General features: G+C 39.2%; 1 protein-coding gene across 4 annotated transcripts in view; it reads right to left on the minus strand.

Moving 5' to 3' along the window:
* TSPAN5 (tetraspanin 5) overlaps window positions 1–23,320 on the minus strand; it is a 98,190-nt gene that overhangs the window by 5,766 nt on the left and 69,104 nt on the right. For all 4 annotated transcript variants that reach the window (XM_069013133.1, XM_069013129.1, XM_069013131.1 and 1 more), the window contains 6 exons: window positions 18,594–18,644; window positions 7,415–7,561; window positions 5,423–5,593; window positions 3,410–3,535; window positions 296–343; window positions 52–168 (listed from right to left, as the gene is read on the minus strand). In XM_069013133.1, the coding sequence (XP_068869234.1) occupies window positions 52–168; window positions 296–343; window positions 3,410–3,535; window positions 5,423–5,593; window positions 7,415–7,561; window positions 18,594–18,644 (660 nt within the window). The remainder of the gene's footprint in view (window positions 1–51; window positions 169–295; window positions 344–3,409; window positions 3,536–5,422; window positions 5,594–7,414; window positions 7,562–18,593; window positions 18,645–23,320) is intronic.

Below are 23,320 nucleotides of genomic sequence, written 5' to 3' on the forward strand. Positions count from 1 at the left end.
CTTTATCTATTATTCCTCTGTGCAACTCATTATACGGAACATGATGTTTACCTGCAGTAATGCTATCCCAATGAATATACCAGCAACTATGGTAAGGTTGTCCTGCAACCATTTCTCAAACTGAGGGACACAGCCTTTAGTGTAGATAACAATCTGCTGATCAACTTCCTGCCAAGGAGAAGAGGGAAGAAAACAGAGATAATTACATTCAACTACACCATCAGTAGAATAATCTCCTCTTGCAACAGGGATTCAGATCCTTAACATACCACATTAAGGAAAAAAAAAAGCTTACTGGTTTTTGCCTTGCATCATAGCCACACTGAGTATTAATAACGTCTTCCTAGGAAAGAGAGAGAGAAAGAGAAGAGAGGCAATCAGTAAAATGTCTCCCAAACACGTTCTCCCAGCTCCCTGGAGTTGGTCCTGTATGTAATGAGACAATCACCCAGACTTTGGTTAGCATATTGCTTTAATAAATAAAACCTTCCTCCTTCACTCTGCACTATTAATTATTCACAGCAAACAAGAGCACAAGGTCAAAAAACTTTTTATCTCTCTAGTCAGCAAGCTGGGAAAACCAGCCCTCCACTTGGGTGAACTCCATGTTCCAGATGCAAGCATTTAGTAGTCAAAGTAAAGGGACTAGAGACCATCTATGTTAAGTGAAAGAACCTTCTGCTGAAAACGTTTTGTCTGTACTAAAAAATATGCCAAGAGTACTGTTATCATTTTCAGGGTTCAGTCTGTGCAGAATGAAGAGGTGACAAGGGGCAGTTCTGTTGCAGAAGCTGTAAGTTCTTTCTGAGAATGTCTGTAGAAATATGTACAGTATCTAGTTCATTTCCAAAAACATGAAAGAAAAAACAACAGATGGAGTAATATGTTCTTACTGCCTGTTCTTTCTTATAGGAGCTTGCTACCAATGGGAAAGGAGGGGTTTTGCCTACTCCCTTTCCTTTAGTACACCCAAAGCACAGGTAATAAAATAGGCTCTGGCAGACTTTCCCTAGTGAACAAGTGGTTCCCATTGGCAGCTTAAGCTGTGTGCTTACTTTGTATACAGTTATTTCATGGTAATAAAATGAAGCCACAATGGTAGCAAAATATTAAGTTACTGATTTATCATATAACGACAGTGAGCCGAAGAAGGACTACTCAAGTAAGTGAGAAAATCAGCCAATCTTAGCTAGGTGTACCAAACACCACAATTCAATCAAATTGTGGGAAGTGAGAAAGGCAGGCAGTCAAGAAATGGATTTTAAAAAGCAGCCATATGGAAAAAAGTATCTCCTATCAGCATGGAAAGCTCCTCTGCTTCCTCACTTTGCAAGAAGTACAACAGGTTGCATTCTGTCAGCTGCCCAAACTGGATTCCCTTAAAGGACCTTCAAATTTGAGCTACTTGTATCTCTTAATGAGATGAACGCTTCTGTTCCAGGATCTAAGTGCCACAGACTTCAAGGATGTAAAAGCACCTAGGATTCTGACAGAGAGATTTTAAGTTTTCTTCCTTGTACTAAAAGCCTACTTGCTTCATCATTAATGTCTTCTGCCTTTAGCCTTGGAATTTGTTACCCAAAACAAGATAAGAAAACTGCAATGGAAATAAAAAAAAAAAATTCTAGACTTGCCTGTACAGGAATTTGGAGCACTTCAACCTCCTTAACTACATCAAAGTCAACTATAGTAGTTTTAAGAGACTTATTTTAGCCCACTTTAAACTTACCACTTCCTGATTCAAGCTAAACTAAAAACAGTAAGGCATCCATGTAACTGTTTGCATCAGTCCAACACTGAAACCTAATTCTAAAAGAGACAGATCAGCTTTCCCACAGAATAAACCTGTGTGTTATCACTGCAGCTGAACCAACCACAGCTTGGCTAAAATTATTTTAATTGTATGCATAACTTCTAATATTTTCAGTCTTTAAAGGCCATTAAGGTTGTTGTTTCCTTACAGTGAATAAGAATGAGATTTATCTTTAAATTTCTGGTTGCAGCATCACACCCTAACAAACTGCAGAGCCATTTACACAACAGAGAGAGAAAGAGAGAACTTTAGGATGGATTATGTATTTATAGGATTACCTTGTACTGCTGTCACTGCTTTGGTTTTATAACAACTATATTTTTAAAACTGGGTTGTGATGACCTCTGTGTGGGTGGGTAGGCAGAAAGGCAAACAGTAGAGGGAATCCTAAGCATAATGTAATGTTTGAGCCTAACCTACATTTTGTTTTAATATCTCATTAAAACATTTTCAGCTATATTTGTCAGAAAAATTCAAACTACTGTGAAGACACATTCACTGCAGAGGAACTAGAACCAGCTTGTGCAAGTGGCAGTGCCTTACAAAGAGAGGGGGTGAGCAGCAGCAACTGGATGCCAGCAGCAGTGGCTGCACTGCATTATTAGCAAGGCAGGAAGCACCTGAGGTGCCTTTTGGCAGCTCACCTAACTTCAGTCTGTGCTAGACTAATACTTTCAAGGAATTGTAAGTCATTCCAGGTGGAGAAAAAGCTACAGCTGAACTGCTAGATAATAAAAGCACTCAAAGCCAGCTTCTTTCAAGCTATATAAAGTCAAATGTATACAGTGCTAGGCACATAACAGCTTCCATGTATACACCCATCCCTGTTCCAAGCTTTTCACTATTAGTGAACTGATTCCCTACACTTTACTTTACACTTTACTCTTCTTAATCATGTCCACATTAGCAATGCATGGCTCCAGCATTTTCCACTTAGTGATCCAGAACTATAAATATTTAAGAAGACGTGAAAATTTGCTAAAAAGCTGCTCCCGCTAACAATTTCTGACCTTTCAAGTCTGATTTCAGGTGACTCTAGGACAGGCAGTAATTTTAAAGGTAAAAAAAGACTATGTAGAGATATCCATACCCAACTCAAGATTCTAATGCAAACATGTCAGTTCCTCAGGGTACATACAGACTGTCATTCATTACCGTACCTGGCACAAACTGGGTCAAACTGGCTGCAGCCTCAGGACACTGCATTAAATAATGAATAATACCTCCTTTAAAGTGCCTGATCTTAAGCATTCCTGTTCTAATGAATTTCAATTGAAAGCTTACATCCTTCAACTCATTAAGAGCTTCTCCTTTTTATACTTGCTAAAATTAATACGTATGTTCAGCCAAGCCCATAGCTCTCTCTTTTTAATAAAAGCCACAAAATGAAGACTCAAGTTAGCTTATGATTTTTGATGACTGAAGTAAAGTTAGTGGTAAAGCTGAGCTGCAAAAACAAAAAGAATACAGGTTGGTGAGAAGTCAATTATTATGCATAATCTCCAGGAAAAAAAAAAAAAAAAAAAAAGAAAAATCTTGAAGAATTATTTACAATTGGAACAGCAAACCCATCCTACCCTCTTGACTGTCACTTACAGCAGGGTCTTTAGTACAGCAAGAGAATGGCACTCCACAGCGCTCTCGACTCGCGTTGGAATCTGTACAATTGAAGTAAATATTAAGGTTCCAGTCATCGGCTCCAAAAGCCCCACAGCACTGCCACTAAAACAAAAAAGGAAGAGCTTCTTAAATTTCAGAACAAAAATCTTAGCATTAGTAACATGCATCATTGCTGCCAGTTTCCCTCTAGCTTTCAAATCAAAATCTGAGACTCCCACTGCTTTCATTGAAGCTGGCTTTTATTTGTTTGGTTGGGGTTGTCATTTTTTAAAAATACCATTCCAGACCTGTAAGTTGCTCCAAAGTTATCATCTGATTCAAGTTACGTTCACACCCTGCTATGCTGCTCTCTGGAGAGAAACCCGTGGGTGAGCTGATAAGCCTACACAATACCACAGAGTTGCACAGGCCCACAAGCTCAGGCCTGAGGGACAGTTAGAGCCAAGAGTACAATATTCTGCCCAGTCTAATGGGCCCTGGATTTTCAAAAAAACAGGTTCCAAGGGCTACACTGGTACAGCTACTCCTTTTGCCAGTTTGGGGGAACTTTGCCTGGGTGTACATCGGACAGTGTGAACACATTGTTCCCTGAGCATCACACACTGCACAATTAACACCTTTACTACCGAATTCTTCAAAGAGTAAATCTGCCAAAAGGCAGGCTTAGTCTCTGGCAAAACATGTTGAACACACAAGGAATTGGTGTGCTTTGCTGAACATACACAGAATGGAGTGGAGATCAGTGAAGCACTGATGGTTTACAGCATTTAAGGAGCTACACCAATGAACTCATCTGTGTCAACTTTAAAAAAAAGGTAGAATTTAAAACCCCACAAACAAACCACATTTTTTAAAGTGGTGGAATAGCAATTCTCTTTTTCTAGATGTAGCACAGTTCTCTTTGCAATACCTGAACATGTAGTCTTCATGCACTATCTCTACTGGTTGAAGAAGTAACTCGCTCTCACTACTTGCGCTGGCCCTGGCTTATCTGCTGAGTGCTAATGCAGTTAGGAGAGGAAGCTTTAGGTAGTGACTGCAAAATTGGACTGTAGCCTTTGGCTGCATACAAGTGGACCACTGCTTTCAGACTGTGGTGACCTCTGACCTTCTCGCAAAAGATTCAAAACAGTGCAAGGATCCAAATCCTGTTACTTACCATTCTTCCCCCCAGGCATGAAGAAGCAAATCAAGCATTGAAACTATTTTAATTGCAGAATGTTCAAAAATTAGTAAACATTAATTCAACCAACACTTAACCATGTCAGCCACAGAGTGTCAAATTCAAAGAGGACTTCATCAAAACAGGCCAGAACTGAGTACTGAAGAGGGAAGGTATTGGCACACCTTGTGTGCTGAAGTCAATGCAAGACTTCTTTACACACACTGATAAATTATAGAGCTTAACCTGCACAAACAGGTGCACCACTGGTTTCACCCTTCCCTCCCAAGTACAGATGTGGCATCACTTAGAGATGTCCTACAAGAACTCTACAAGTGTCCCACTTCATTAGGCTAATTCCATTAAGTCAAATCAGAAGAAATAACATTGTAGTTTCATTTGGACCAACTAAATACCTCTGCCACTCTGCAGTGTGGTGTAGCATGGCAAATGTTGCTAAAACCGCAACATTCATCTTAGGACCAAATCAAGCTTAGAAAAGGAATAATTTCTTAAAGAGATGTGATAGCTTCTACAACAAAATACTTTAACTTTGTGCATTTGACACACTATCTCTAAGTCTTCAAGAAAAGTCACCCCAACTCTCCATCTTGTTTTACTCATTCATGCATCAATACAGCCACTTTTCACAGGTGCTGTATGTTTGCAGAAGTTCTGTAAAGACAAATATACATATCTTCAAAAGTATTATATGCTAGAATATTTCTGTTGTTCTTGAAGAAACAAAACAGATTGAAAGTAAAAAATAAGAGCAGGTATTTCTTAAAAGTAAGCTTTACCAAAAAAATAAACATAGTCCAACTTACATATTCCTGTGTGAAGTCTATGAGGTTTTGTAAATCAATGTCATCTCGGTATGCTCTGATGTTGTTGTTTATAAAGAAATACAGCTGGTCCTTTATCCAGTCTTTGAAAACAAATGCTAGAACACCAGCAGTGAGCTCCAAGAAGAAAATAATTCCAAGAAATACAGAGAACTACGAAGAAAATAAAAAAAGGCTAAAATTATTTTACTTTCTGACCAAAAACTTTTTCAAAGCTCACAATTACGTCCAGTGATAATGCTTTATCTGTTTCAGTGCAAGTTCAAGCCATTTTGGCACACAGGAAATTTTAAATGAAAACCACACCATTTTTATTGGAGCTGTAGTACAGAAATCTTAATTCTATTCTAACAAATAATAAAAATGCTAACAAATGTCCAAACCTTGGACGTTTCACCAAGATGTTCAAAGTGATCAGAGAGAATTCACTGTAAATTTCAAGAGATGGCCAGTCACTGCCACATGTAGGGCCCTTGAAAACCCATCTTAAATTTCTACATAGGTACATTTCAGAGGGCATAAACAACCAGCAGTGCCAGTAAAATGCTTTCTATGTAACTTTTGCTTTAGATCCTCTCACTGGCAAAGCTTTGTCTAAGCAGACAAAGCAGAAATTGGTAACAGCAGAAATTAATTAATGACTAAGTCGGAGCAGAATGTCTATGAAATGACTCACATCCACATTAAAACTAAATGAGGCTGCTATGATTAATGCAAATGCAATGGATGCCAAAGGCATTACTAACGATCTGCCACTTTCTCTAAGCATTTCCACTGAGTCTACACTGTTTTAAACCACACAGGGGTCCTGGTATACTGGAAGTCCATCCCCTTTGCAACTGTGCCTTTTGAGTTTTATTTTAATATGCTCTCTGTGTGTGTTCATATGCATTTTTAATTTCTGCTGCAGCTGCTGTATGGGAAGCTATTTCTGGTAGAGCAGATGGGTTCATTTTAGGCAAGCTAAGAGAAGCAAGGAAGAAGAAAAAAAAGTGTTACAAGCTGCTTTATAAATGCCACAAGAACTGTGACTCTCAATTGCCTCCTCCCCTTATACAACATGTCTGTGGGAGCCAAATGTGTCACTTGGAGGCAGTTATTTCACTGGAAGCTTTTCCATGTATATATTAACAGTTAATGGTTATGAAGACACAACTACCACCCAGGCTGTGCCCACCTCTGGAAATGGGAGTGGTGGATGAAAGAATCTTTTTTATTACAAATCTTCAATTTACCTAAAAGGGAACATGATACTGTTACCTTCATCTTCAAAAGTCACAGGAGGAGGTCTTTCAAAATATAGAACCCGGCTACTTAGCTAAAGAAGTTCAGCGTACTGAGGTACCTTTGTATGTCAGCAGCTCCTTCCCTAACCAACAATCCAGCCCAGAATTCAAGAAAACTCCCATTTTCTTTATGCATCCTGGCCACATTCTCCTCCTCTTCTTCTTCTCAGGCCCCAGGATTGAAAGCAATGAAGCCTTTTCCAATTAGCTGAATGGCACAGACTGAGGATATCAGCCAGCAACCCCTCATAACAGTTCTACCTCCTCTGTACCATGAGGGGCCCTTGCACAGCCGAAGCCACATGAGTCACATTCACTGCTGTATCTACATCCCTCGTATTTCATAAGCAGCTTGGTATGGACTCCAAGTTCAACACACAGATTCTCACAAGAAATTTCTCTCTTGTGGCAGGGAAGCAAAATGTTAGGCTACATCCATATCAAAAGCAGTACTTCCATGATATGATTCTTATCACCAGTAGTTCTGAACTTCAACAAAACACAACCAGTAAGCACCAGAGACTGAAGAGCTGTAAAGTGTTAAAAGCTAAGTGCTTTCATGGTACTCTGACACTGGATAACACCTTCATCTCCAAAATACATTTTAAAAGCTTAACACAGTAAAACACAACAGAGAACATGGAATGCTGTGTAAATGAGGAATGTCACAGTTGCAAAGGCTACTTACAAATTTGAGAAGAAAAGTGTTTTCTCGTAAAGCTCCAATGCATCCTGCAAATCCCAAAATGAACATTACTCCTCCTACCACTAGGAAGAGCCAAACAGGATCAAAGCCTCCCAGGTCAGTGATGGAGGAGATATTGGACAGCACTCCCTGAGAAAGAGACAATGCCAAGGGATAAAAAGTATGTTCAGCTTTCCATTGTACAAATTCTGCCTGCATTTTTCTTCTTAAAAAAGAAGACGACTACAGCAAAATAAATGTTCTGCAGCACAGCAAGAAAACACAATTAAGAAAATCTTTGTATCCCAAAAGAGATAAAAAGTGCCATTACGTGCAATATTTCTGAATCAACATGTGAATAAGTAACAAAATGTTCTTGAAGAATCCTCTGTGAGAAACCCACAGGGCATTTTCTGCTTGTGTAGCTATAAGAAGTAGTCTGTCAGAAATTCAGAATAGATATTTGAACAAAACTCAATCTTATTACCCATGCTGAGATACATTTTACGAACCATATACATCATTTATGTAAACACACAGTTACATGTTATGATAGAAAAAAACAGTTAAAAGAAATAAAACCATATTGAATTTAGCATTTATGCTCATTATTTACAGCAATTGTTAGATATTAGACGTGAGCTCCTAGGTTGCAGCATCTTGTAAAAAAAATTTTTTTTCAACAAATTTTGACAAACTACACATCTGGCCAATTCAACTTCAGGCATCTACAGCTCCAAACCCTCATTCTAGAAATAAAGTATGGCTACTGAATGACTAGTTAGCAGGAAAAATTTGAAAATAATGAAGTCTCTTAGTAGGACGAAAGACAATATAAGAACTTGTCTTGGGACATGGTTTACACTGACTTAGGGTAGACCTACCATACGTTTATTCACGTATGCTGTGTTTTCGACATGACAGCACAGTCTGCTTGTAATGCCACTTTTGCCTTAGAAGCAAAGCTTGGGTTGGGACACCAGTAATCCTGAGGAACTATTTTAATTTTTTGAACACATTTTAGGCAGAGTTTGGCTGATGTTGAACAGATGGGTTGTATCAAGAAGCAAGTACAAAGTTTCCTCTATTCCAGTGAGTTTGCACAGGAACAATTACAGTTTCCTAAGGCTTTCTGGCAGAAGAAAAATGCTGAAGTGTCACTATTTCTACATTCCCCTCCCCAGTGCTGTAGGTCAATGCAAAGCACACTACTGTGTTTCCTCAAAGAAGCCTGAACCCAGGCTGAGTACTTTGGACTACTGCTTCCTCTAACGCCCGAATGATGCTGTGGCTTGAGAAGCAGCAATAGAGATCTCTACATCAACAGCTCCTTATCTGCAAAACTCTAAGGTTCGTCCTTTTTCTTATTCCTGTTCATATCCCCTTTGTTTCTTTGAAATAGCCCCAAAACAGCAACAATTTAGAGGGAACTTATCATAACCTCATTTCCAGAAGCTTATAGTAACACTGTTAATGATGATCGTTCACAACTGTGGCTTTAGACCTGTGATATTATATATATATATATATACACACACATACTCATTTTGAACCATTCAAAACATATCAATTGTCATGTAACCAATATCTCTAACACATTACTTCATGTATTCTGCAACCATTTTCATAGTTTCCCAAGCAAAACTTGAGCAAGCAGTAAATAAAGACAGTACACAAAGCTTTTTAATCCTGCAGACAAGGACAGAGTAGACAAAATATACATGTGAATTTCACCAATGCATACATCAAGAAGCCTTAGAAAAGGCTAAAACCCAAAGAAAAATCTTACTACAACCTAATCCTAAAGTATGAACAATAGTCCAATAGAATGAATGACATTCTCAAAGCATATTCTTCTCCCTCCTACTACAGCCTGAGAGGGATGAAAAAAAAAATTTAATTAAAAAAAAAAATCACATTCATCACTTTCCTCCTACATCACATACAGTACTAGCCTTACTGTCATTCATTAAAAAAGCAAAAAGAGATGTAAGGAACTATATAACACAACTCAAGCCAGCAATGCTACCAAAGCAAAGCAGATGGCCTGTCCCTTTTTCTAGTACCATCCATGTGAGAGATGCTACACACCAAGATGAAATGAACACTTACCTGTCATTAACACTTACATCAACTTGTGCTAAAGTTTTTCCACTACTTTTGTTTCATTACATTTGTGATAGAAAAGAAATCCAAGCCAACTTTCTGGCTAAGAATAATAACTAATATAAACAGGATAATCCAACAACACACAAACCTTTGAAAAAAATCAAGGCCTTGGCCCTACACAAGTCAAGAAGCATGAGCTCTGCCTCAAGGGGAAAAACAACTACTAAAATGATTTCTTCACAAAGTTTTGAAATCCTTTCCTCTGTGCTTATATAGTTACCATAAGATGAGAATAAATTCTGCCCTAAAGCAAGGACTACTACTCTTTTAACATTAGCTGATTTTGGAATTAATGGACTGTGGTGTAGTAGAGTGAAAAAAACAGTCACTGGGAAAAAGATGTTTCCTTTGTATTACTTGTATTTACATTAAAAAAAAAAATCCAAAAAAGCTGAAGAGTTAAGTCTCTCTTCACAAGACACTTTGCTTTTCTTTAAAAGCAAAGCAGCAGAAATAATTCAACAAAAAACTCAAAGCAAACTACTATGCTAAATCAACTTCTTTCCATATGAAAGTAGGAAAATTCAAATTAAAAATAAATCCAAGTAAAATTTCATGGACAATAGTGTTAGAGAAGACAGTCATAATATAAAAGTGGTAGTAAGAAACACCACCTTGCATTTTGTCAGACTCACTTTAAATTTGATGGCAATAAAATTTATTGAGACAGTTTCATACTGTTTTCCCACTCCTGTCCTTTCTCCCTTTACTTGATTTTCTAGAACTGCCAGGCTCTTAGCACCCTGTAATGCCACATTTTGGCTGGTCACTCCTCAGGGTAGCTGTGATCCAACACATACTGAATAGAACAACACAGGCTTTATCTGCCATTGTTTGCTGTCCTTGGAAAGCACCTTTATGTGCATCTGTTGCTAGTCTGCATATGGCAATCATAAGCCTAGCTTGGATAAATCCCAAATAACACATCCTGACAATGCAAAGCACATACTGCTTAATTCTCATCTTTACTCCGTATGCTCTCTGCATACAAACCCCAAGTTGTCAGTATTCTGGAGAGATATCTCAGGATACACAATCTTCAGAGAGGCTTTGTCAATAAAACAATAGCTAGCAGCGGGAATGAGAAACACAGACAATTCTCTGTGATTACAGGTGGAGAGACACAGAGGTAGTGTGATAGAAGATTCCTGCTTACTGCTTAGAACACAATTTTCCAGTCTTGTACCCTGGACACTTACAAATAAGCTCTCTGAAGATACAGCAGTGCAATACCCTGAAGAAAAGCATATTTTGCTTCAAGCAGCAGGGCAACGACTGGGGAACAATATCTCACTTTATATTGTTAAGATCTAAATGTACAGTCCTCTAGGCACATACTCTTCTGATCCACTACAAGTTTCTACAAAGCCTACTACACCTACTACCACAGTATCAAGTATTTTTTGGCTGCAACAGCTACTCCTGGGAAAAGTTTGACAGAAATTTACAAACATCTGGTAGTGACCAGTTCTGTCTTCAACTCATCTTTAGCCAAAACCAATATGAAACACTTCCAGAGGTGCTTGAGCAAAGGATCAGCAATCTCATACTCTAACACAGCATCCTCCATGACACACTCAGAATCCTCTGGCTGAGCAGTCAGTCATGCAATATATTGTGACTGTCAACTTCTCTCTTGCATCAGTGCAAGACCTAAACAAACCACCTGTAAATACTTTAAAGTCAGGTTTTCTACAAATGCAAGGTATTTTTCTTCAACAACACTACTGCAGTTGCCCACTACAACCATGACTGTTAAATAGTTGAAAGTACTCTGATATTTCAATATCTAAAAGGAGGAACAACTTTTTCCTCTAAACACATTCTCATTTTGAAGGTACATGCACATCACTTTGAAGGTACATTTTTGAGGTACATGCACATCACTTTCTTGGTAGTTTAGGCGTGTGTGTAACCTATACTTGGCGGGAAATGCTTTGTTTGTACAAAGCTACATGAGTAATTTACTTCTCACTATGGTGTCAACCCAGTGCTCTTCTGTAGTCCCACGAGGAGAGCCAGCAGGACATGTTCCCTGGCTTATCTCCAGCTCATCTGTTTGCTCTGCTCCTCCACCCTTCATAGCCTGTTGTACATTAAAGTCCATGAGTTGCCGTTTAATATTTTAATCCAACACAAGTCAAAATTTATTTGGTGTAGTAAAACAACAAAAGTGTCATCCATAAGTGAATTAAAATAAGTAAGAGTGAAGTTGTGAAAAAAGTTCCTTCATTTGTGAAATGTACTTCAACCAGTAGGATACAATGACATATGGAACAGGAAAGACTGACCCTGTATTTCTACTCCACCCCAAATTCAGGAGAAATCAAATGAAATAGTAGGACCTGCTCTTTTCCTCAACACAAGAGTGCCTTCTACCCCAACAAGAAATGTGAGACAACCAAGCCAGGCCCAACAAAAACTCCTGCAGAACTGGAGTCCTCTCCTCATGGTATGTGAGCACAGATAGAAAAACAGATGCCTGACAAGTCTCCTCTGTTGCCATGTCATGTTTTCCCCATGGCCAGAGCCCACCATGCTACAAGTAGGATCTCATGTATAGCTCAGGGGAGAACAAGGCAAAGGGAATATGCTGATCTTGAACACAGGAGCTCATGAACACCCCTACTGATACTATAGCTGCACAATAGTTTGCCTTTATCCCATCAATAAAGAATAAGGAAGCAACGGTCACATACAAAAGCAGTAAGAGTCCACACCTAAACCCTTCTCCGTCCTTTACTCTTTAAGATCATCAGAACAGCTTGCAGTACTTTCCAGAGACAGACCCCTGACTCCAGCTTCTGCCTTCGGTGCACATCTACATTAATATTTCAGGTCAGATCCCGCAGTCCTTTTGAAGTGATCACACACAAGCTGTGCTTCAGTTCACACCAGGGAACAGTCTCAGAGCACACAGACTGGATTACTTACAAATGAAGATGTGCCCCTGGAACATAACTCATGCTCCAACCGCTAGCAGGCATTCAGTCCCCAAGATCACACTAGAACTAGGTTAAAAAGAACTCAAACCTTGCAACACCTGCAGAGTGTGCAAGCTGGATCTTCAACACCACTTCCTCTCCTGCTGGTCCCCACTGCCTGCATTTAGCAGACACAGCCCTCACAGGCTGAGACCAAAGCCAGACACACATCTTGGCTGGAGCAATGACCCAGTGTTGTCACACCTACACAATCTGATGCATTCCTGGGTTCCTAATGGGGCCAAAGAGAAGGGAGTCACAAGTGCACTAATAAACCAGTGACATTCCCAGATCACCTGTTGCTGAGCAGCTGCTGCTTTAACACGCACAGTAGCAAACTGCAGGACAGGAGAGAATGGCTCCAACTGAAAACACTCCAGGCAGCAGTAATTTTGAAAAGCTGACCCAGTAATGAAAATTCAAGGCATAATGAGTCAGAGACAACTTTGGAGAGCCATCAGACTAAGAAACGAAGAGGAAATACAATGAGTCTATATGGAATTTGGCCCACAGAATGCACGTAAAAGAAGAGCACTCAACAGTACAGGAGGATGGGAGAAATCAGCTATTTTTTATTTTCTGTTTCCTCCAAGGTGGGGAAAAAAAACTACTCTGCTGCGATATCCCATTACTGGGAGGGAAAAAAAACCCAAACAAACCACCACAAAAACAAGCAAGAAAAGAAAACCCCTACACCATACACCAAAAAACCCAGAAGATGAGAACAAGATACATCAATACAGAATGTTCTGAAACATTTATTTTTGCAAACAGAGGTTCAGTGTTTTCACAGGCTTGTCTGCAGGACTTAGTATCACTGGCAAACAGGAACATTTGGGGGGTGATGGTAAATAAAAGTATTTTCAAATGCATGATTTTAAAACAGAAAAATATCTCTCTCCTTTGTTAGTCATAAATTCCATGCAGTTTCTCCATGCTGTGCATCTGAATGAACAGAACAATACTTATTGAAATATGCCACATTAATTCTACTCCAGAATTTTGCCTCTGCAAGCAAGAAACTAGGTGGGGGATGTTGACAAATCTTATTCCCTTGATTTTTGCTGGTTTTGCATTTCCAACAGCAAACAGTAATAATAGCAGAACTGTATTTTTCAAGAGTCTAACAGAGGAGAAGAACTAGCCTAGCTTTCTTGTCCTGACAAAGCAGAGTTCAATAGGTCAATAACTGGCATAAATACATACAAGATTTTTAGACTTTTCAGGATTAATGATTATAAAGTACTGGAACACTAGTAAATTATTTAAGACCCTGCCTGTTTAGATTATCTATCTTTATAGATTGAAATTTAAACTAAGTGTAATAGTGTATCCCTTCCTCTCTTCTCCAGTCCTATAAAACCCACACACAGCCCTATCTTAGAGACGAGATAGAGGCTTTGGGTATCCTTCAGCCTGTAAGGAACATAGGATATGTACACAGTTTCCTTGTTGGCAATAATTTTTAGAAGAACTGTGTGATAGACATGTATGCACAACAATTATGGAGGGACTAGTGCATCACTCCTTCCTGATGTCTGCCACTCACTGGGACAATTAGAGAAGTGATAATTTTTTCTTAAAAACAACTTTAGTTTTCACTTCAGGGCAAGGAGAGACTGATTTGATCTGACAAATTGTGATTGCTTCCACATAGGGAGTTTAGCTTGTCCAAGAACACCAAAGCAGACCTAAATCACCTTATACAAGTAAAAGTTTATCTTAAAACTTGTGATCCAGATTCAGAGCTCCTGCTCACTAAGAATGGGTGCACTGCTGGCACCCAGAGGTACCATACTGGTATTCCAAACTGCAGACAACTTGACTTCTGAGCATCTTATTGTTATGCTGATTTAATAAGGAGAGCTGAGAAGCCAAACTCATGCACATTGTCAACTTCTTTCACTTCTCTCTCTTCATTTCAGTCAACTTCATACACAAACTAAATCAACAAAATTTGCAAGACACTACTTTAGTGTCTCTTACTTTTGCTACCTCCTACTTAAGGGTTTACCCCAAAACCACAGTGCTTTCCTTCTAAAAGGTCCCTCTCCATGGACAATCTTATAAGGTCTCAGAAGACATAGCAGCAGTTCATCACTTAGGCACACTACTCTTGAATATAAATCTCCTGGAGATAGCTGGGAAGCTTATTTTCCCAAGCTGGTATCACACCATGAACAGCCTTAAGACTGCAATATCTAATATATACAACCAAGGAGGGAAATAGGCATTTTGTAGAAGTTTATTTTTAAAGAGTCAACAGAAGACATGACTTGAAGTGGTTAAGAAAAACAGTTAAATATAAACATTTTCCCCTGCTGCTGAGCAAAAACGCTATAAGTTGCTGAGCCTCCATATAGACTCTTTATATGTTAACAATGGTGATGTCACTGTTGCAGGGAGGATGGTGGAAATCAGCTGCCATGGATGAACTATTTAATAGTACAATCCCAAGCCTGGCGTGCCTGAAAACACTGCAAGAGTGTGAGCTATACAGTACATCCATGTATAGGCAGCTTTATTCATCCCAGAGTTTATTGCCCCCACCCCACCCCCAGCTCTGTTTCAGGTTCATGGCTCAGAATGCTAATTGCCCAGCTTTTGTGTAGGGCTGGCTGACTGGCTGTCAAGCCAATTCTATTGCCTACTTGACAAATGAGCTCTTTTGCCTCCCTGCAAAGGCCATAAGGAAGGCCACAAGACTGGATATTGTGCTTTTCTTCTTCACAAGTTTAAAGGGGAGAATTCAAGCCAGCTTAGCAAAAAAAAAAAAAGAGAAACTATGCATCAAGTCCACAAATCTGTCCCAAACTGGTTTAAACCCGCAGCCAGTGGGACTCCCTGTGAAGTGTGGATTACTTCTTTGCATCCTGCAGTTTTAATGTGGCCTGGAACACAATCTTTTTACCTTGAAAAAGGTTCTGTGAAGCAACAAAAGTATATACAAGTTGATGGCCAGGCTGTAAAACCACACAGCTGAATATAAAGCCACACAATTCAAAACAGAAGTTAATCAAAATCTTCCCCACCACCAAATGAAGTTTACAGTAGGAGTCCTGAAGACCTACTCCTGCAAAATACCCCTTACAAATTAACACATTATACAACAGCAGTGTCAAGTTCAAGTTTGATAATGCAAAGTTCATTAGGGCAGCAGCAAGTCTTCACAGAATGGCTGAGGTCATCTGGCCACCTAGCTCTGGCTGCCTAGAACCATGTCCTGATTGCTTTGGAAAAATCTCCTAAGACAGAGACCTCATTCAAATCATCTCTGGGCAAACTGTGCAGGTGCTCGGTCATCCTCACATTATGAAAAAAAGGTGTCCCCTGATGATCAGGGGAAACACCACCTGTGTTTCATTTTATGGCCATTGTCTTTGTCACTGGGCACCACTGAAAACAGCCTGGCTCCATTCTCTTTGCACTCTTCCTGCAGGTATTTCCATACATTATGATTCCCCTGAGCCTACTCTTCTCTGGACTGAACAGTCCTTGCTTTCTCAGCCTTTCCTTGTAGGACCAGTCCCTTAATCATCTATGCAGCCCTTTGCTGGATTCTCCAGTACATCAGTATCCCTCTTAGACTAGGAAGCCCAGAATTGGCCTAGGTGTGGCCTCACCAGTGCTGAATAGAGGGGCAGAATTCCCTCCCTCAGCTTGTTGGCAGCACTCCCAGTACAGCCCAGGACACATTAGCCTTCTTTGTCACAAGGACACAGTGCTGGCTCATGGTTTGACTTTGTGTACACCAGGACCTCCAGGTCCTTCTCTGACAAGATGCTTTGTTGTCTTACAGTGTACCATCACAACAGCCCATAGTGCCTAAGGGATATCCATCCTAGCCTTAGGCAAGTAGCAGCCCAGCTACAGAAGTGCATTTCAGTTGTCTTACAGATCTCTCAAGCCCTGGACTTCACCTACTTGGCTTTCATCTTCAACTCCTCATCAGCAGTAAGAACAACTCTGTCTGGGATCTAACTGATCTATCCCCCACTAAATAACACTGGGCCTATGAGTACCTGGAACTCGATCCTGCAGCTTTTGGCCACTGCCTGTCCTCTAAAGAGCTGAGTGAAATAAAGGACTCAAATTGGTTTGACACTAGTCAATTTTTCCATAGTTCTTCTACAAAACTCAAATCTGTCTGTGCTCAAGAGCTCTGCTGTTCAGCTACACCTATACAGCATTTTGATTGTTACAACCGTGAACTGAAACACTCCATACTAAGCACTGCAGAATACAACAGTTAAAGAAGCCAGGAAACACACTCATTTTTCAAGGAAAACCCCATGTTTTAAACCAAAAAACAGTATTTTATATTACTTGTTAATTTAAAAAACAAAATTCTAAAAAACCTACTTCATATGGAGCCTGAGTTAATGCATATTAAACTATGATGGTTTTATTTGCTTGTCTTAAAACAACATAGCATTTTCTCCCACTTTCAGAATCTGATTAAAAATGGTTTAAGATGACTTGATAACAGATGTCCAAATCTCACATAAAAACCCAAGCTTTGGCTTCTGGCTATTAGCAATTACGAATTGAATGCATTTTCCCTAGGAAAGGGTACATGCTTTCCCATACAGAAATTATGTAAACCCTAATTAACCAGGATTCCACCAGAACACCTTCTAGCTGTTAAGACTGGCATACTTTAGACTTTAAACACTACAGTTGTTTTCCCTTTACCTGCTCATTCACTCTAAAGAGGAATCATTTGTGTTACCAACCATAATGATACAAAAATGTTCAAATCTCTTCTGTAAAGCCACTCCCAAACAACCCAGTTCTCTGGGGCTTAGACATAGGTACAAGCTCTGAGAGTATGTTCAGAGTAGTAAATAAAACATGTTTTTACATCTCTGCTGAATAAAAAAAGTCACAGTACCTCTTTCTAAGCCTATTTGAGCTATCTAACATCAATATCATATGGTATGTAAATATACATATACATCTATATAGGTGTATACAGTGTGCGTTAATTAATGTCCCATTACTGTTTGTAATGATCTACATCCAAGGCACACACAGAGCAAATAGAATATAAGTTAACAACTCAAAATTTGTCCTGAATTTTTCAGAGGCAGAATTCCAGATCTTGCAAATATGTTATTTGTTCTGCTGCAAGCACCAGTTATTATGCCTTAAGCGAAGATCAATTTATAACTTACTCAGTGTTTGCCATTAAAAGAAGAAAAACAGCACCATTGTTAACAGCTAGGTTTTATTATTTTCAATCTTTTAAACAAAGAAGAAAAAGAAATTCTGGCTTTAATTTTAGCTGTTGTCTTTTAGCAAGCCAAAGTCTTCATCCAGTAACCCAAGACATACGGACTTGTTTTGTATATTATGCGTTGATATTTTATCTTCTTCCCAACTTCTGCAGCAAGCAAACTAAAAATCAGACTCTGGTTCAGAAACGTTTTCTCTTTCCCTGCCCGCTCACCCCACGCACACCTACTTCCCATTTCAAAGCTGATTTTAGAGTCTTGCAACAGAGGGTGTTCTAGTGGCCAGTTTCATTTGCACAAGAAAAAACAAGTTAATCTGTCTCCGGTTTGCATTGGTTTACAGACTTCATCTTGGCTTTCAGTTGTTTGGTTTTGTTTTTTTAAAAGGAACAGCAATTAACATGCTATGTTAAGTCAAAGCCCAGTAAGGTGCTTTTCAGGAAGCTGCCTAAGACATTTAGGCTCCCCCTCCATTCCTGGGGACACACTGCACATACTGCCTCAGCAGAGTGCTCTGGTATCTGAGCTGCAGTTTGCATGTGCAGGGATTGGAATGGTTATTTTATGGGCAAGTCTCGGCCACCATTCCTTGCCAAGGTATTCTTGGGAAAGATGCCAACAATGTTCCTCTGGGTGACCCAAGCTAAGGTTTTATTTGACAGAGACGATTGATTTTGTTTCACTAGAAACTGTGTGTGAACACAAAATATGCAGCATATTGCTGTTTTAATATTCCATCAGAAAAAGAGAGACAAAGAGGAAAAACAAAGTTTGGTCCTATATTCAACTTACCTTTTCATTCCATGCCCACAATCCAATCCCAAGAAATGCTATGCCAAGGAACTAAAGGAAAATAAAAAAAAGAGCAGGAATTAGAATTTTGTGGTGGTTTTTGTCTCATTTCTTTTTTTAAGATACATATTGACTCATCATCTCTGTCGGATAATAATTTTACCACAACTGAGGGGCACTCTGTGAGAGTTTTACAATATGTATCTACTTTATTTTACAATTCAACTATTTTAAGTTGAAGAATTTAAAACTTGCACAACTCAGGGATGTTCCACATGGGAACAGTACGTGCAATATGTGTCACTTTATCAGTACCGGGCAAATAAGGTCCTTTCTGAGTTTGTAGAACTCAAAGCAAACTCCACAGTCAAGCAACACTTTTGTTTGCTATTTTACTATTGCATCACCACTGCCTGTACAAAGCAATTGTCCTCACAGAGCTCTCCCAGTGAGAAGGGGATTTTAAAAGTCCTAAATACATGTTTATTATCAGTTTTAGCAATGTTGTTCACATAAAATAACCTATGATGTCTGAGGGGAAAAAAATAATAAAAATAATACTGGTCTGAAAGACTAAGAATTTTTAAAAGCCCTGGAGCCAACATTTTATAACTTTTCTGATACTGACTGTTTCATAAAGGAAGTTACATTCCCCTTCTCTTCCCAAGGGTTCAACAGCACCAAACTCAAGAGGTAGTCTTTCCCCCATGATAGAAAAAGGAACAACATCTTTGATTTTATTATATCCCTGAGTTCCCCATTCCACTGAAAAATTTAAAGGGCATCATTTCTGTCCAAATCTACAGGGATTCCACACAAAAGCTACACCGATGATCAGTGAAACAAGCAAAACAGGCAGAATGAGCACTCCATCTCCCAACATCATTATTGCATATTTGGCATGATACAGTATCAATCACTTAAAATGTTTAAAATACAGTTAGTAGATGTCTGAGCACATCTCTAAATGTTCATCTGTCCAACTTGCACATTTGATTTTAAAAGTGCCAAATAAAAAGAAAACTATTTTCACTGTAGTTTCAGGGCATGTAATAGAATGTTGCACAAACATAAAACTCTGGTTTTCTTTGTTGTTTCTCCACACTGCCATGTACAGACTTATTTTGGCACATAAATACCCTTTCTCTTTAAGATCTGAGTAAACAGTTAAGTATCCTAATGGTTTCTCTTTTGCAAACAGGACAAAAGTGTTTTTCTGTTGAAAAGTGGGAGGAGGCAGGAATATAAACTTTAAAACCTTTCCCAGAAGTGATTTCCACAGTTTCAAAGAAAGACTCTTTCTTCCTTACATTCACTTTTTTTGAAGGGGCAATTTTAGCTTTGTATTACAAGGATATCTGTAAAGCAGAACACATTATCAAGCAGAATATGCTCATTACAATGCCCTGAAGTTCGCAAACAACCCTTGCATTTCTGTAACTTTCTCCTCCAAGTGTGCTGTGCCAGCTACCCAAAGGACCATGCATGCTGGGAATGAAACTTTTCCTTTGCGACTTCAGAAGTCACGACTGTAAATTTAAACAATACTACAAGTCAGCATTCTTCAAAGGAAACTGTTGCAGGCTTGGCTGCATTTTAACAAAAGATAGATGGAAATTCTTCCTAGATGGAAAGCAGGGCTTCTGGTCAAGAAAGTCTTATTTCAACAGCCGTAATTATTCATAAAGTACAAGACATGGATTTGAGAAAGTCAGTACAGCCTCTTGTGATATACCACAAGAAAGCCAAAAAAAGGTCATCTTACCTGTATCAGGATTGCTTTTTTTAATGGTTATAAAGCTTGCCAAAAAATTGTGTGTAATCTTCCTGACTGCAGTGATTATTTGAAACTTGAGATAAAGCTGTTCAAGTTTCCAATTCTCTCTCAGACAAATGCAGCTCTTTTTTGCAGTAATAGGCTCCTTTCCTTCTTTCTTACGCAGCCAAAGGCACCACTGTTTGAAGGAACAGGAGTGAGGGGGGGCAAAAGCCATGTATTATAAAAATCTGTAAATTGCATTTGGAAGTGGCATAGTGTTATTCACAAAGGGGCACAAAACACTATGTTTTGTGAACAGGTTAATAAGGTTTTGAACAGCACAAGCACAGAAAACTAGAATGGAAGTGTATTTGATCAGTGCATATGAATGTAACTTAACAGCCATACACATCAGCTGCACGTCCGGCCCAGCTTCACCGACTTTATGTAAATTTAATCCAGTCAAGTGTCCTGATCCTTCACCAGAACTTGAGATTTAAAGATAAGATTACCTCATGGGTTGCAAAAGGTGACTTAGAGTAAACTACAGGTCTCAAGCCAGGCCGAGCTCATCCCTGTTTACAGACTGGGTGATCAGGCTGTACTGTGCAAAAATGAAGCACCTAAAAAAATAAGGATGCCTAGGTTCTGTCAAGAAAAGACAGAAAACTCAGTTCTCAAGAGTTTTCAAGACAATAAAAGAATTACATGCTGCTCAGTCCTCCCCATATCCTAAACCACAAATGCTTTTTTGAGCAGATGAAGAATAGCAGATGAGGAACAACGAGCAAGATCCATTAGGAGAAAAAGATTCAGAATGGAATCATGAACTCTATCACTGTGGAAATCAAAAGCTTAATGGCATTCAGAAAAAAAGTAATTAAATAATTAACAGACAGCCCATAGCTATTGAAATGTGATTCTGATGCAGCTTCTGGCTCACAAAGTTTTTACACTGTTGCTCATTGGGAGATTACAATCAGGAAAAGATTGCTGGCTGCATGCATGCTTTGCTGTTTAAATGCCTCTTGCCTCGGAGAAACTTTACTTGCTCTACTTGAGACAAATACAGAGGAACACAGACCACTGACCTAAGCCCCTAGTCATGCCCTAGGAAAGGCCCATCTTTGCACAAACACAGCCTGCTACGAGGATAAAGCACACAGGAATGGTCTCAGTAATCCCCACTGGCAGAAGGCAGATGTTCATGAGAAGACTTACACCTCTCACCAGGATTAACTTTGGATTTTCTTGACAATTATGAAAAAAACTCCTGCACAGCCTAAAAGTATTTGGAAGCAATTCCGATAAGCAATAAAAAGGTGGAAGTTTACCTCATTATCAACAAAACACTTTACAGAGAAAAAGTCTCAATTCTCCACAGACATCCAAGTAAGACCATCTGGCCTAATTATAACTGGTCACTGCTGCAGAGCATGCAAAATCTTGATCTCCTTTTTTTCCTTTCCTTTTTAATACAATAATTTGCAGGAGCATATTAAAACATTTCTCTAGAGCATTAGCCTTACAAAAAAAACTTGCATAGTAGTGTTTTCTCAGCAGTAAGTTTTCTATTCACAAACAAACCCCAAATGTTTGCATAATCCTCTTCTACAAAGATTAAACGTATTTAAAAGCAGAAGGTGTGACAGTACTTGTACTGTTACCCTGCTTGTAAAATTCACGTGCAGTTCTCCAAAGTGAATTGATCAGTGTTTCAAGCTGCACATATTTTATTCTCAATCTTGCCTGAATGGAGGAAAATGGTTCTTTGTTGGTAGGGATGCAGCATCACACAGCACAGCATTGCATTCAAAGGCTACTCGGGCAAACACTAACAAAAAGGCTAGAAAACCTTTGGGAGGCGCTTAATCGTAGAGTGACCAGTGATTACTTCACGTACTGAATTTTTTATCTTAGCTGAAATTTTAAAATACCTTGGCACCAGTTTTCGACCAAAGGGGATGACAGCAGCAGGCCAAGCAGTAAAAGGCAGGTTAATGTGCCACATGCATAAACCAGTATATGTTCAAGTGTGGTTACATTAAAGACACAAATGCACCAGCTGAAGCCTGCCAAAACTGTCAGAGTTCAGAACCAGAATTTTCTTGCTAGAGCTTCTTTGGTTTGTTTGGGAGGGGAGAAGGGGTGACTCCTGTATTTTGGCAGTGTGAAAAACTCCCACCTGCCCTTCCTTTGAGGTGCCACAAGGACTTTTTGCATAGTGTTAGCAAGGAGACTATCAGGACTCCTACGGGCACTTTCGTGTTTTTTCCACACCAGTACACAGTAGGTTATTCACTGAACAAGACCTCCTGCTGTGTGATTCAAGCAGCACAGCACAGAACACAAGGTACAGTATTTTACCGACAGCACAGCGGTGATCAGGACAACATCAAGTATAGCATTTCACATCTCAAAATACAGTCAGGAAAACACACGACTCCTGAGCTTTGTACATATATAAAGCAGCGCTAACAAGTTCCTAACTGAACTCCAAAACCCCAAATGGACAATTTTTTCCCAAAGAACTTCCTCTGCAGCAGTCTGTGCTCAGACTCACTCAAAGTTATTTTAGCTGTGATACTCATTGCTTTCTTTAAAGTATTTTATGCCAAATCAGTCCTTTTGCTATTTAAACCAGGGCAAAAAAGGAGTTTAATGTCTGTGTCAGTTTCTGTGTCAAAAAAGGATTTAGTTGTTGGTTTTGTCACTTGTTTTTAAGTAGCTCTGACAGAGAAAGAACACCAAACCAGAAATCAAAATGAAGTTTCACACGGTTTTCTTCTCTCCTTCATGCCTACACTGATGTGTACTCTGCTTAAAATACATCACTAAGCGTTCTTTCAAGCAGAACAGATAGGACATCCTCTCAACTCTATAGCTTTCACCTGGACCAGTATCACATGCAAGGAAAATACCAGAACTCTGCTCTTATTTCTTTTTCCATATGCCCCAGTTTCAATGA

This window comes from Aphelocoma coerulescens, chromosome 4, assembly GCF_041296385.1.
Source record: "Aphelocoma coerulescens isolate FSJ_1873_10779 chromosome 4, UR_Acoe_1.0, whole genome shotgun sequence".
NCBI lineage: Eukaryota > Metazoa > Chordata > Aves > Passeriformes > Corvidae > Aphelocoma > Aphelocoma coerulescens.